Below are 15423 nucleotides of genomic sequence, written 5' to 3' on the forward strand. Positions count from 1 at the left end.
AGAAATGTTGGATTATTTTTAAAACAAATAAGAAATGACTGGCAGGAACAACACAGTTGGTAGTTAGTAATTAGTCGCAAGAACAGTTTCATTGGGAGTAGTAGCTTCTAGTGGCAAGAAGAATATCATTGGTAGTAATAGCTACTAGTGGCAAGAACAATATCATTGGTAGTAGAAGCTACTAGTGGCAATAACAATATCAGTGTTAGTAGCAACTAGTAGTAAGAACAATACAATTTGTAATAGCAACTAGTGGCAAGAACAATACCACTGGTAAGTAATAACTAGTGGCAAGAACAATACCATTGGTAGTTACAACTAGTGGCAAGAATATCATTGACAGTAGAGGTAGTAGCAACTAGTGGCAAATACAATACCATTTTTAACATATAGTAGACTCTAGCTAAAGTTGATTAAATATGCATTTGAAACCCCTAAATTGTAATATTTTCGGCAGGTTTTTTGACGATGCACGGCCACTTTTATCTCGTCTGGGACATCGGCCCTCCAGTTGGGGACCTTGCACCCAGTTGGGCAATTCCTGGCACCAAAACTGCTGCCCGATGGGGAATGGGTAAAACTTTGGTGTGCCACGCCAAATTTTTCAGATGCACGTACTGTACCTTTGAAACTCTGATCAAACAGAAATTTAAAAGTTTCCCTATGTAAAAAAAGTTTAATTATGAAAATTTAAACAAAAGCAAAGATAATGACTTTAGCGGCCCTGTTGACCCAATAAAAAAATAGAAATTATAAAAAAAGAATACAGTAAATTACATGTTGAGATGATTAAAACACATTTGAAATTAAGGGCCTACAATACTAATGAACTTTTAATGAATATTTTAAACAAATATGTTGATTTTGAGAATGATTTGCCAAGATAAATTGAGTGTTGACAATTTGTAACCCTGCATAATGACTTTTCGTCACCTGCACATTCTGTCCGGAACGTTTCATAACAAATCACAATTTGTAACTCTTCTGAAGGTACCGGTACTCTACTTTTTTATCTTTTCAGATTGAAATGTTACGGTCGGACAACTTAAATTTTAGGGACCACTTGTCCTTGGACAAGCACTTTTAGAATAGGCTACTTCAACATGTACAGTAATGCGTGATGCTTTTGCTGTCGTTATAAAAAGTCCGACTCTTGACAATACGCAGCATATTTTATTAACACTTTTTTGGCCCACAAAGAGATATCAAACAGAAACCAACTACGGTTACGCACTGCCTTGGTGCTCCATGTTGTTGACCAAATTTTCAGCAATGCGACCCAACATATCACGATATAGGCCTATATATTAACATTGAACTTGTCATATACACTGTACAGTACTTGCAACTCTTATCAAATTTCATAAATTAATAATGTTGGTAGTATTAGTGTACCAAGTTTAGAATTATTATTCATTAATCAATAAACATCAATTTAAAGCCACCAGCATTCCCGCAATTTTAATGCGTACCTCCCGGTTTAAAAGGAAAATGTAGGCCTACTCAATATAACATTTGTTATTTTCTGGAGTGAAGATTAAAAATGAATTCTTAATTCTTAATTGTTCAATTTAGCCAGATCTGTCGTAGGTGTGCATTAGCAGGTATTTATTTTCGCACGATATCGTACCTGCCAGTCGCCGGGCATGCCGCACATGGTCTGTTTACAATGTAAATTCGCATTGGTCCAGTCTATAAATACCAGGCATCTTCATAAACTTTGGGCACACAACCATTGGTTGATTGTAGTTAATTTGGACGACATGAAATGTCTGGAATTCAAAACTACTGTAGTAACAACTCTTGAGTACAAATATGAACAACAGCCATCCGGGACCAAAATCTGTCCGGCGAACTGATTTTGGCCTCATAATTACCTGCCATCAATAATGTAAATACTTTTTAAAATTTCTCCATATCATACATATTCAAATTCTTGCAAATTAATAAAAAAAAAAAAAAAAAAAATGAAATTCCCTCATGCCTGTATTATATAAAAACGCAGTGGCTAGAGATACGGTACCGTATTTCTACTTCAATTTGCTAAATTGAATTACCGGTATGTCACCATCAACCAATGAAGTGCCAGAATGTGCGTAATGTCATCTTTCAAGACTGACTGGCATTTTTGTAGACCTCTTTAGACGACAGACGTTGAAACGCGAACGATGGTACTGTACAGGGTAATACAACATCAAAAAGTACAGTCCTGTACTTAGTAGGGCTACTGTCATCGATAGATAGTTGTATGGTCATGTCATCAAGGACTGAATCCTGTACCAAACTCTTGGCATAGGCCTCTAGGATTTTTCTCTTGGCGAAGAATTTAAGGCAGGCCAGGCCTTGCTCAGATTCTTCGCTTGGCAACGGCCCTGGTTGCAGGCATCCTCAAATGGTCATACCAAGTCTGAAGTTTTTCAATCCCCAAAATCTCATCCTAAGATTTAGTTTAAGAAGCCTAGGTTATAATACTGAATATACTCAAAATTACCATGCTTTACACTCCAACTGAACCATGCACATGCAACCGTAAATTTTTCATTTCATTTATTTATTCAACGATAAACAATTAATAGCACGAGAAACAAGAAAACGATGGTCAGGGACAGCTAGCAAATCTATTACTGTAACACAAAAGAGTCAGCTGCCCCTTAAATATGAAGTAACATGAATATTGCGCACAATAAAAACTAATGATATAAAAGTATAAAAATACCTAAACAATTATCATTATTATTATTCAATATTGCTTATTAAAATAACAGCGTTTCTAAAAGATTACAAAAATATTCACCCAACTTTACGTAATTCGTCACCGTTACTCCCCCAATTGAAAACATCATTTGGCTAGAAACCATTGATCGAGAGAATGTTTCCCAAGCATGTGATTTTAATAGTGTCAAATTTCCGAATATACTTTTGATGCAGGCCCATTTAAAACAGTACTACGGTATATAGAGTACTAGTAAGTAATCCTCATATTACAATTTATAAAATATTCAGTTTATTTACTTCTGTCTTTTGTGTGACAATATTTTCAGTGACGTAGCACTGGTATCACAAGTGGATCGCAAGTAAAAAGAATAAAAGAAAAACCAAAATGAAAAAAAAGAAATTATACTTAAAAACAAAACTAATGAGTAAAAGAAAAACAAAATGTAAATAAATATAAAAATACAGCATCAAAAACAAAAAAGATTAAAAACTAAAAACTAACAACAAAATGGAAAAAGGAAAAGGCAAAAAGGAAAATCAGTAAAATTTAGATTCCATATTTTGTCAAGAAGAGAATAAATAAAGTTAATTATATATATTGTTTAAATGATTTTTAAAAGACTGTAGGGAAAGTTCATTAAATATTGTTTTAATTTCATTTGGAAGGCTGTTTTATGCTTTAGTTGCACGACATAAAAATGTCATTTTGCCTTTTAGTGCAAGTTTTATCATGTAAAGAGATAGTACTGTATGTCAACTCTTATTAAGTGAAAAGGCTAAGCAAGGCCTGGGCCTAATTGAAAAGGATGCAGGCATTGCATAATATGGCTATAGATAAATGACATGACTCATATTACTGAGTGGAATCCTTACGCCTATTTATCGCTGACAAACAGTATCATAGGAAAAATACTGTATTCTTTGCCTAGCTAATCATGTACTAATCCAGTACATTGTTCGCTAGTCCCACCACGCACACTGTGGGTGATCTGCATTGCCAATGCCGGTCTTGAAAGATGATGTCACACACATTTGGGCACTTCATTGGGTGATGATGATGTACTGTAATGCCATTTACCGTACATTTAGCAACAGCGATACAAAAACTACACTATTATTATTATTATTATTAATATCATATAGAGGGTTCACAATTGATGATGATAGCAATCAATAAGAAATATTTAAATTTCATACATTCTTTATAAAGTCAACCCGTACCCACAACCCATTCCCAAATATTGGACGACCCGTACACAGAGTTTTGGCGTACCCGTACACATCTTTGGTCAACCCACACACAGGGTACATTAACCCCAATCCAAGTAATATTTTTACTATAATAAAACATTTTGCAAACTGTATTGTATAGTAATCATATTAAACTATATTATGAACACCAAACTTGCGGGTTAGAATACATAATTTCCTTTACCGAGCATGCATTAAATCAAGAAATTCATGATCGCCCGGGCCTAGGCGCCTTGGACGCGATTAACAGTGTATGGTACGCCGATGTACACAGTGGTTTATTTTAATTGTTCGTTAAGTAACGGTTTGCATTTTTAAATAGTTTTTTTTGTTTTACCCTTAAGTAGTAATTTTATTTATTTTGGTTTTTACGATGCTTGACTATACATAATACTTTATTGTATTTTTTTTCAGCATGGTTATTTAATTTTAATTTTTTTTTTTACGATTGCTATTGTTTCAGAGAAATTTTAATTACAATAAATTTGAATATAATTTTAGCATGTTTTTTAGTATAGTTATGTACATTAGTCTTCAATATTGAAAAACAATGTTTTTTTTTCTTCTTGCAGTTCCCAGAAGTGAAAGTCAAGTTATTATCAATTTATGAATTATTCATAATAAAAGTCTCTGTGTTTTGTTACGGTACTGATGTAATTTGTTGAATCAAATATATACTTTTATATCTGAATTATAAAATTATAGAAATAAAGTTACTGTTACCAACAAGTACGCCTGCACTGTCATTGCATGAGTCTTTGCCAACTAGTTGTTATTTTTATACGTTTATTTTTATCAAAACTATATTATATTTCCACTAATTTGTGTATTTTGATATGATACCAGTAGCAGAGACGATACAAAGTTAATGGTGACGTGTATAATGTTACAGTAGGTGATTACATGTGACGCTCTTCACTGCCACCGCACATATTTTCACCTAAAAATAGCTAGTCTATTTTTAGCATCATCTGACCTATTCTGTCTTTGCATTAATGCGCCCACATTCCTGAAGGCGGCGTACAAATTTTCCAGGCATCTAGTACAATTTGAATTGTTCCTAATTGTTGAAAAAAGCATGAAACAGCCACTAACATACATTATATTAAAACTACTGTATTTCCATTTATTTGTCTATTTTATAAACATCATAATATGTATCAAAACCCTCTGTCTGCTTCGAATCAAGAGTACCATGGGAATCTATATTTGTGGGAACGTATATTTCCATAAAAGAAGCTTGAGTGGCCATTAAAATGTACAGTAGGCCTATGTAATTATAAACATATTAATATTGATGGAAAATAAATATAAAAAATACTATATATTTCCTTTGTTTCCATTTACCATTATACCATTCAGTCTAATTTAATTTATATGTATCATTTTAAACTGGTCATTAGAACATTTATGGTGAAAAGAAACGAAATGTAACAGAAGAAAACAAACGTATGACAAACTAACCTTTTCACAGTACTACACTTATTTCATAAATCTTTTATTTAATAAGCATAATAAACATTCAAAATATATCAATAACAGAAACGTGTCTCAAACCAAGTTGACTTAGTAACCTTCGTTGTTTTTCTGTAAAGAAAACTAACAAGTGATACTGTAATGTTGACTTATAATAAGCAATTAGTAGAGCTCCGCATAGTACACTATAGGAAAATTATTATACGAAGGTTAGATTTAATGCTTGAAAAAATTTCCTGAGGGCCTGCAAGGCCCGAAGGAAATTTTAAAATGCATTAAATCTAACCTAAGTATAATAATTTTCCATTTAGTGTACGATGCATGCTCTACTAATTGCTTTATAAGTCAACCGCAGTCTTTTAATTTTAGTTTTTTATAACCAACTGTTGTAACAGTCATCGGCTGCTATTGTGATATGATCAGTATACGCGTGCGTATTTACATTTAGCTGTGCCGCGCCTATGCTGATTTTTTATTACGTCACAATTGACTTATAATGCTTATAATAAACTTTACTATCGCATAGGCTTAGTCAAAGATACTAGAAATACAAGATAGAGCACTCGCATTGTAAAAATGAGGCGAAGTCGTGCCCAACGTAGGCAGCGCTCTTCTTTTTAACCATGCAAGTTTTCTATACTTCGTGCCCAACGTACAGGGCGCCCTTCTGTTGCTAGGTATATCCAGACCCAAAAGGCGCCCTTCCTTTTCCACTAAAGGAGGAAAACTTTTTCACTAAGAGTGCGTCCGGCCATACGATTCTGCGCTGTATTGTTGTTTTATTCTTTACTGATTCATGATTATGCTTTAATTGTTTTGTGTTTTATTTGGATAATAGCAACGATTTCTACCACCACCAAGGAGGTTATGTATTCACCGATGTCACTGTCTGGGTGTCTATTCCAGTCTGTTTTTATATCTAGTAAATAAAAAGTGAATTGATAATAAAATACGCAACCACTTGGTAATGAACGTTTGGCAGAAGTTTTTTTAGATCCAGCTGTAGGGGGCGTCCCATTGTTTGTATTCCCACCATGCATTTCGGTGGAACACTTTTTTTGTGTGGAGAACTCTATCTTGTATTTCTAGTATCTTTCGCTTAGTATAGTTTCGTGTTTAACAAACGGTATAAGCAATAGCTACCATGTTGTAGATACACGGTCGCACATTCGGTGGATCCATAAACCGCGACAGAAATGTGCAACAAAAATAAAATACCATAAAATAAACCAACAGTTAGAGTACATGTAACTTATTATCAGCTTTATTGAAAATAAATACAATATTTAAACATTTATCATAATATTGATTAGCGAGTTCTTTTGGGTACGGGTTGACTAAAATGAAGTTGGTACGGGCGGGTCGACCAAAATTTGTGTACGGGTTAGCCAAAGTGGGTACGGGTTGGCATAGGTACGGGTTCGCCAACGCCTAGCTCAGCTGTTTGTTTACTGTCTAGCCGTGACCGGGCCCGTCACTATATAACCTGTCTCTTATACACATCTAGATGTGTATAAGAGACAGACCTCAGCCCCACCATGGTTGGAGCTGAGGTAAGAAATTTTATGATTATGCCACCTAGATGGCAGGAAATGGCACTTTTAGACTCAAAATTTGAATAGAGTTTTCTTTTTTTCTAAATTTTTTTCACTTTCAGCTTCAACCACATGGTTCCAGAAACTTTCCACGTGAATGAAGAATTTTTGAAAACCAGTAGAATGGAGCCTTTATTTTATTTATTTATTCGGTATAAAAAACATGAAACTACAAACAGCAGCCAAGGCTGAAATGGTTTGAAACAATTTAAAAAGACAAATACAAAAACATTTAACAGAAAAATACATCAATATCAATACTCAAAAATCTATATAAAAATATGATTATTATTGCAACTATTATCAAAAATATAAAAGTCATAAAAATTTGAAAACCTATATCTATATATATTGGTACAATACTGTCAAGGCGTCATTGTTACCCCAGCCTTTTATTGCCATAGCTCAAAATAAAATACATTTGTAAAATTTTCATAATTTCTCTACAGCTAGTCTGCCATTAAAAATATGCTTAGTTACAGTATATACATTTTTGAAGGAAATAATATTACAAATACTCAGAAAATTTCATAGTTTAAGGATAAACTTATAAAGGGGATGGACCTTTACAATAGGCCTTAGAGTAATTTCTTATGAGGACAGTACTTTATGAATACACAAAGATTAATTCACTTAATGTGGTCAAACCATAAAGGTGAGACTTATTCTAGTTTTGCGAAGCCACAGCCTGCCAATAATTAAGATTTAAATAAAAATTAAATTTTATTTTTGGCCAATTAGTGCACCCGCTACCATGTAAAAATGGAAATTTCAGTAAAAAATACAAGTTTTCAGTTTTATTTTCTTTTAAGGCTTCCACTGATGATCTATAAAAAATAAGGTCACGAAACAAGGTATAAAAAAGTGTCACGTAATTGATCCAATTATTTGCCTTTGCTGCAATGTCCCACAGAACACCATAATGTTCCACACCCTCTAGTTGCACAGGGAACACCAAAAGACATAGGAATTCATTTTATCATTTCAATGAAACTTTGAAATACATATTATGGCTAATGTATGAAGTACAACCACACAAACCTATAAAAATATATATTAGCAGTCCAATATTTGCTTTATACAGTTCTATACACACAGTACCAGTAAGTAGGCAAACTGCATATTTGTTCCAATATAATGAAGTAAAACAGCTTTCGTCAATTTTCCATTAATAAAACTAGGCAACTTGCAGTACTGGCAACTCTGTACTGTATTATGTTGCATATTTCAAGCAGCTTATTTCCATTAATGGAAAGTAAAATCATCAATACAAAACTAAGTGACCTAATTTTATTTTCTTAATCGTTAAACATTTTAATAAAAAATATTTTTAGATGCAAAAATTTTAAAAATATAGAAAGTGCAATATATATATGCTAATAAAATCCAATGTCTGTCGCAAGTCAAAATACACGGTCATTCGTGTTGTACATATATCAATTAAATCAATAACAACATCAAACACAGTGTAGATAACAGAGAGTGTTATATACTGAATAAATGTCATTTTTATTGATTTATATTATAAATGTTACATATATTGTATTTACAAAGCATAAGCCTACATGTGTATATGTACAAATACAAATATACAACTGTATTAAAAAAAATATAAATATTTATGGTTTCGCTAAAACTTCATAAATAATTTTGCATTCATTCGTTGAGGTAACAATCCGTAATCTCCAGCCTTCCAGGAAAATTTAAATATTGCATAATTATCACGTCCACTGAACACATTCCATGCTCTCTTTCTCCCCGGTCTGGTTGAAATGTTTTTGATGCAACTTTGTACAGTATCAAAGCACCATGAGTATATCTTAAACCTTTTGTCTCTTCATTACTTGTTGTCTCTTTATTACTTGATAAATCCTGTCGTATTATGCACTGTAAGCTAAGCTAATTGCTTACTAATGGTACATATTTACTGGGACATATAGAATTCTTTTTCTTTTTTTACACTAATTTATAGTTATAAGGACCTATATATAAAATGCATACATAAAGAATTTTTAATTTTAACAAAATGGGAAATACAAGCAATATAAGATCATAACAAAAAGAATGAAATTAAGTTTTAAAATGCAACTTAAGATTATGATGTCCATGATGGTTCTTAGGATGAAGGAGAACTTTCTACCTCTGGTTTCTTTAAATCCATGGTTTTCCAGCAGTTCTCACATTACGGCAACTTGATTGGTCCTAACTTGTTGTTTTTGCTGCCAGGTTGTCAACATACAAGCATCTAGGATGTTTCATGTAATCCTATTTGATGTCAAAGATATACAACAATTCCTTAAAACTCACTGGTTTCAATAGCTTATAGCACTGTAAGATAGCAATAAAGAGCACCTTATAAATGTTATTATTGCGGTTATTTTTTAAAATATTAATATCATTCTTCGTTTGTATGAATCATAATCAATTCTAGTTGCTGTTATTAATTGACTGGAACAGTCATAGCAGGGTCACCGACGAGCAGGTTAACCCTCCCATTTATATTCCTTGGTGAAGAGAGGCAAACGCAAGTAAAGTTTCTTGCCCAAAGACACAAGCAATACGACAAGCTTCGTTCTCGAACTCCCGATCTCATGATCGGAAGTTGAACACCTTGCACGCTGCACCACACGCGATTATTACCATTAATATTAATTTAATTGAAATAATTACAGTAGCACCTGTACACTAACAAAGTTCATTGAAACAGAAGCTTTTGCTAGCTTGATCTACTGTAGCTTCATGTTCACCTGATGAAGCTAGCAAAAGCTTGTGTTTCAATAAATTTTGTTAGTCTAAAGAAGGGGCTACTGTAGTTATTTCATTTATATTTCATGCCACAGCTCCCACTTTTATTATCTAATATTAACATCTGTTTGATTTTTTAAAAATTATTTTATATTATCCACATTATTTCGAATAAAATGAAATGGCACGTGACAGCCATCTGTTCTCATTACCATCTAGTAGTGCATTCAATGCAGAATAGATTTTAAGCATTTTCAATGAATCAATGAATACGTCCATATTTTTTTCGCTGATTATCTGTGCGTCTTCTAGATCAATGATCATACTCCAGCCATCGATATAATCCTTACGGGGCGTATTAAGCAATCCATCAATTTGTGTCACATTGTCTGGGCTGAGGGTCATTCCACACTTCATTAGTCTTTGTCGGTAATAACTGAACTGTTTTGAAATGAGTCCTTCCGTAACATCTGGGAATGATGGAAGTTTTACTTTAATCTTTTGTTGAAGACCAAAATGTTCAGTTATGCTGATGGTATCATGCAGAATAGCAAGATTGCCTAAATGCAAATGACCACGTGCAACTAAATCATTCAGCAAGTCCAGAGTATTAGTAATTTTTGATAGTCTCTCATTGCCCACATGATCTCTGAACAACACTTTCAACATAGTAAGACATTTGTGGTCGTCATACCACATTGAGACATCCATTTTAAGTGCGTTGAATTGCATATCTGTCATTCCTTTGAAATAAACAGAAATTTGACACATCAATATCTATACTATATTATATCAATTTGTTTGATGCATATTTATTCAATCAATTGCAGCACATGGCTGAATTGTGTATGAATTGACGAAGTTTCGAAATATAATACTATATAGAAAACAGTATCAAATTGAAATAATAGGTACCATGTTTCAGACAAACTGAAAAGAATGTAACATAAGCATATGTTAACTAGTTTTCCATATCAGGTGAGTGAAAAAGCAATGATGGTGGTGGAATGCAAACACAAATGGTGTAAAGGAAATTGAACAAAAAAATATACCTTGAATTGTAATCTGCTCAGATGAAGAAGCACCATTACCCACCTCAGCTAAAAAATTGAATGTTTCATTGTTTTTTAGTATTTTGTCTTTTAAAGTAATACATAATAGTCATAGTTGTATGATGTGAGACTAGTGGTCTTTGGTCTGTAATATCGTATGGGCCTCTGTGGTCTAAACAGTATGAAGCTAATTGTACATTTAAATACTGTATTTTTTTCACATTCGCAGATTCCAGATTATATATGTACAGTAAAACGTCCATTTTACGTACCCCTTGGTACCAAGGAGTTTTCCTAAATTGAAAAATTTGTAAACTAGATCGGGTGTCAGTTTCCAATACCTAGGCCTAGCTATCCCCTGCCATTGAACGCTGACAGGCTGACAGCGGACAGGCCTAGCACGAACCGGCCTAGCACGAACCGACAGTGCAGGAACGTGGTCTACCGCGCAAGAGCCTAGCTGAATCTACCTTTGATGAAAACCAAATTATTTTAATCGCTGGCATCTTCCACTTAACAAAATATTATTTTAACTCTTATTCAAACATCTGTATGTTTTATGAGCCTTTCTATCATGTTTTTTCTAGTTGTTAGATTGCAGAATAGTGTTGTTTACATGCATTTCGCGATCATATTTAGCATTCACGATGTAAATAAGTTGCTGACCCCAATACTCTTGTTCGTCATCGTCAATATGTGCGCTCAATCCGACAACACTTGCATTGGTAGTTCGTTGTTCTAGTTGGGGTTATTACATTAATATAATGATTATTATACCAGAAATGGAAGAAAAGATCGAACTGTTAATAAATAAATACAACAAACTTGATTTTATTAAGAAAAATATACATTATCACTTTGTAAAATGTGCGCAATCAGACTTTTCCACAGTACTGTAATAATTGGTCGACAATGACGTCATCTGGGGAAAAGACTATTCATAAAATCGACTAATCGTAAAATCAACGTTCGTAAAATATATATATACTGTATATATATATATAACAGGAAAATCAGAAGTAGCTGCTTGGCAAAGTGTAGATATATATCAAATAAAACTCAGGAACAAGGTATATATTTGCCAAATTTAATACTATATATATATATATATATATACATTTTAAATGGTAAAGAAGAGAAATCTGCGAGTGCGAAAAAAATTTCCCCAACCGGGATTCCAACCTAGGACCTATATTATACATAATATAAATACTAAAACAATCAATAATATACATATGCTAATAAAACCAACAAACAAATAAACAAATATATAATTGTTAAAAGCTCACCTCCAAACAGTCTGCAGTAACGTTTAATGCTGATTACAAAATCACCACAAAACACTATATGTTTGTTGAAATTTGTAACGTTGTGCATGCGCTGACATTTGTCAGGACAACTGCAAGGTATACACATCTTGTATTGAATCCCTCTTGCACAACACAGACCCTCAAGGACTAATTGAAGAAAAGACAATACCTACACAAACCAAAATAAAGAAAAGTTGTTAAGAGTGATTGTCGTTGATGATGTTGAAGATAATGTGATGATGATTTGATGTTAACTTAATTAAATATATTAAATCATAAGCATGCAAAGACCTGATTGCTATTAACTCAACCAATCTCATCACTGGTGAGTAAATTTAAATACTGTATATATTTGAATAAATTCCACCAGACATTTATTGTTGAGAAGGGATTTTGAGGGGGCATTTATTCAAAGGGAGCCATTCATTGATTTTGGTGTAAAATGACACTGTATATACTCAAGTAAATGCTCCATAACGTCACTGTAACAATACAAATATAGTCAAAATGTGCTTTTGTGTGATCATAAAGACATTTTGATCCCAACCAGGATGAAAAAATGTGACCTAGAGGTTCATATTCTCAAAATGTTTGCAACTCACCCAACCATGGTGGGGCTGAGATGGTGTGAACTCTTACGCACCCTTACTGCCAAATCCTGCCCCAGTGTGGCTCGTTTAGTTTATATATTATAGTCAAAATTAGATGGGCAAATTCATGAGATTTTACCAAATTAACCTACATTAAGAAAATTCGCTAATAGGAGGCCTATAGAAGAGAATGGGTGGGGTTGTTAGCCCACTGCTGGTCTCAAAAGATTGGAAGTGGCCACCATATTGAAAAGGTTGAATAACTGGGCCCAAGGTGGAGAAAAACTTACATAGAACGTTAAAATAACTGTTGTCATACCTGTTTACATGTTTCAGGTACTGGTTCCACAACATAACAGGCATTGGGTTCTTGTCTCCTCACAATTGTTGTCTACAGAAAAAAAAATATTAATACCTATTATTTGCTTCCTAATTTTATTATTCCAATACTAGAAAACACAAATGTTATGGTCTTTTGGAAAGATTTCTGTATGGACAACAAAAACATTCAAATACTTTAAGACAATCAAAACTTGTACTGGAGAAGTTTCCATAAACTATGTGGTGCCATTGGGAATTGGGCAGACAGAGAAGTTTCTTTCCTAGATCGATATCGTAAAACAACTATCAATAAATGACTCGGACTCTATTTCAAACTAACACAACTTCTTTTTCCATGTCCAATTACTGAGTGCCTACTCCCACATCAATGGCATATGAGTAGCGTGTATCAGTAATGGCGTATGAGTAGCGTGTAATGGCATATGAGTAGCGCGTATCAGTAACACGTATGCTACAAGCCTCATCAAATGGAACAGTCAATCTTTGACTGCCCTCCTAAATTGGTCAGAATGTCATGATTGTGCGACCTTTGGGAGGGGTCACTGCTGTTCCTTTTTTTTAAAGTTTCCTGATGTGCTTGCCAGGTGTTTTAATATTTCTCTTTGAATTAGTGCACTTTTCACTGTATTTTAGTATTTTTAAATGACACTTATTATATATTATAAAATATTATATTTATATATTGTGACCTTGGTTAGCTTATGTAAAAAATGTCCTCAACTCAGTCATTGTCTGCCAAGGAAACATGAGGCATGTCGTGGCGAAATGGTTAAGTTGTCGCACAGGCCAGTATTGAGTAAATGAGCTTTAAAATATGGGAGCTCAAAAAATAGCCTAAAAATCCAAATTTGTTTTTCACTGTAGATCAACAGATTAATGTCCCAAAGTATTAGTTCTGGAAGTGGTCAACAAATTGTTTATCTAATGTTATTTTGATAGATTATTCTATTAAACAATGTATGCACAAAGAACTTTGAAAGGCAATTCTCAAAATCATGTTTATCTAGCCTCTAAGAGTACTGTACTTTCACTTTCCAATAACTGTGGCTTGAAATGTCCAATTTCAATGAATGACCCCTCATTTTAAAGATCACATAATCAGGTATCTGAAAATACCAATAACTTGAATTTCAATTTTTGCTACAACTTAACCATTTTGCCACAACATGCCTCATATATTTTGCCACTATTTTCATATGTTTTTATTGAATAAAAGAAATAGAGATTAAGTAAAAGTGTACCTTAAACATCCGTTGGTGGTTGATAGTTGTAACTGCTATCCTCACATAATGATGATCATCAATATTAAGCTCTGCATGTTCATATGCCAGTGTAGGATCAGGTCCATTTTCCACCTGAAATTCTTCTATGAATTTAGTGACGGCCAGATGGAATAAATAGTCTGGGAGAAAACCATGGAAGTCATGGAAGATGGATATTTTGTTACTCCCTTGGTCATCATTTGGATCCTCTGAACACTGTTTTGGTGGTAAATGTGAAATTGCATAGTAAGCAATACCATCTGAATCAGTATTCTGTAGCAAGAGTATTGAGAGAAAAAAAGAAAGTTAGAAAGCGTGGATGTCTAAGAAAAATACAACAATGTGGTATATTTTCTTAATCCTTTTATTCTTTAATTAATTTTAAACTTTAATTCTTTGGAAAAAAATAACAATGGGAATGAGAAGACAACAAATGTTGCCTTGTTTGGTGTACTGTGTACTAGGACCAGGTCCTAAGGGCCTGCCGGTTTAAGCCAAGGAGGCATCACTGTGGTCGTATGCTTGAAAATGGTTTTATTATTATCACTGTGATTCCTTTTTAATGTTGATTAATCTTCCTTCCCCTTTTCAATAGAACACACTACACATTCTCTCTTTTAATCATAGCCATAGTTTGATGTTTTGAATCATTTTTTTTTTGTTATTCAACAATTTGACTTTGGTAAAGATTTCAAAATCAGTAATCACAATCCTAATTTCCTACAAAAAATTTTATTTGATCATACTTGTTTCTTTTTTTGACATAGGAGGCCAAATTTGTTCATCAAGTTGACAAAAAAATTAAACATTTTCTCATCTGTGTCGTTCTTAAATATTGGAAACTCCTTCCAAAGATGTTTAAGAAGGTGCTTCGTTAGAACACCTTTTTCCAGTTTCTTCCAATCATCTATTAACTTAGCTTCCTGTGGGGAAAAAATTATAAAGCATTACTTAATTAAATTATTATTTATTTAAATGTCCACTATTTGCTGCATGGATTTGCAAACAGAACATTTTAATAAGTCAAAACTTTTTATGCCTTGATTAGCAAACCCACCCCTCTACCACCCCCACTCCAATAATGG

The 15423-nt window shown here is 33.4% G+C and overlaps 1 protein-coding gene across 1 annotated transcript in view; it reads right to left on the bottom strand.

Annotated features, from left to right (window-relative positions):
- Positions 1-7483: 7483 nt before the first annotated feature.
- LOC117120497 overlaps positions 7484-15423 on the bottom strand; it is a 16473-nt gene continuing 8533 nt past the window's right edge. The window contains exons 13-19 of the mRNA XM_033265512.1: positions 15085-15261; positions 14318-14611; positions 13054-13125; positions 12124-12313; positions 10835-10882; positions 9995-10525; positions 7484-9365 (exon numbers count right to left, since the gene is read on the bottom strand). Coding sequence (XP_033121403.1) covers positions 9358-9365; positions 9995-10525; positions 10835-10882; positions 12124-12313; positions 13054-13125; positions 14318-14611; positions 15085-15261 — 1320 coding nt within the window. The 3' untranslated portion in view covers positions 7484-9357. The remainder of the gene's footprint in view (positions 9366-9994; positions 10526-10834; positions 10883-12123; positions 12314-13053; positions 13126-14317; positions 14612-15084; positions 15262-15423) is intronic.

The sequence above is a fragment of the Anneissia japonica genome, unplaced genomic scaffold, assembly GCF_011630105.1.
Source record: "Anneissia japonica isolate Jap-2015-1 unplaced genomic scaffold, ASM1163010v1 scaffold250_len512249_cov173, whole genome shotgun sequence".
Classification (NCBI taxonomy): domain Eukaryota; kingdom Metazoa; phylum Echinodermata; class Crinoidea; order Comatulida; family Comatulidae; genus Anneissia; species Anneissia japonica.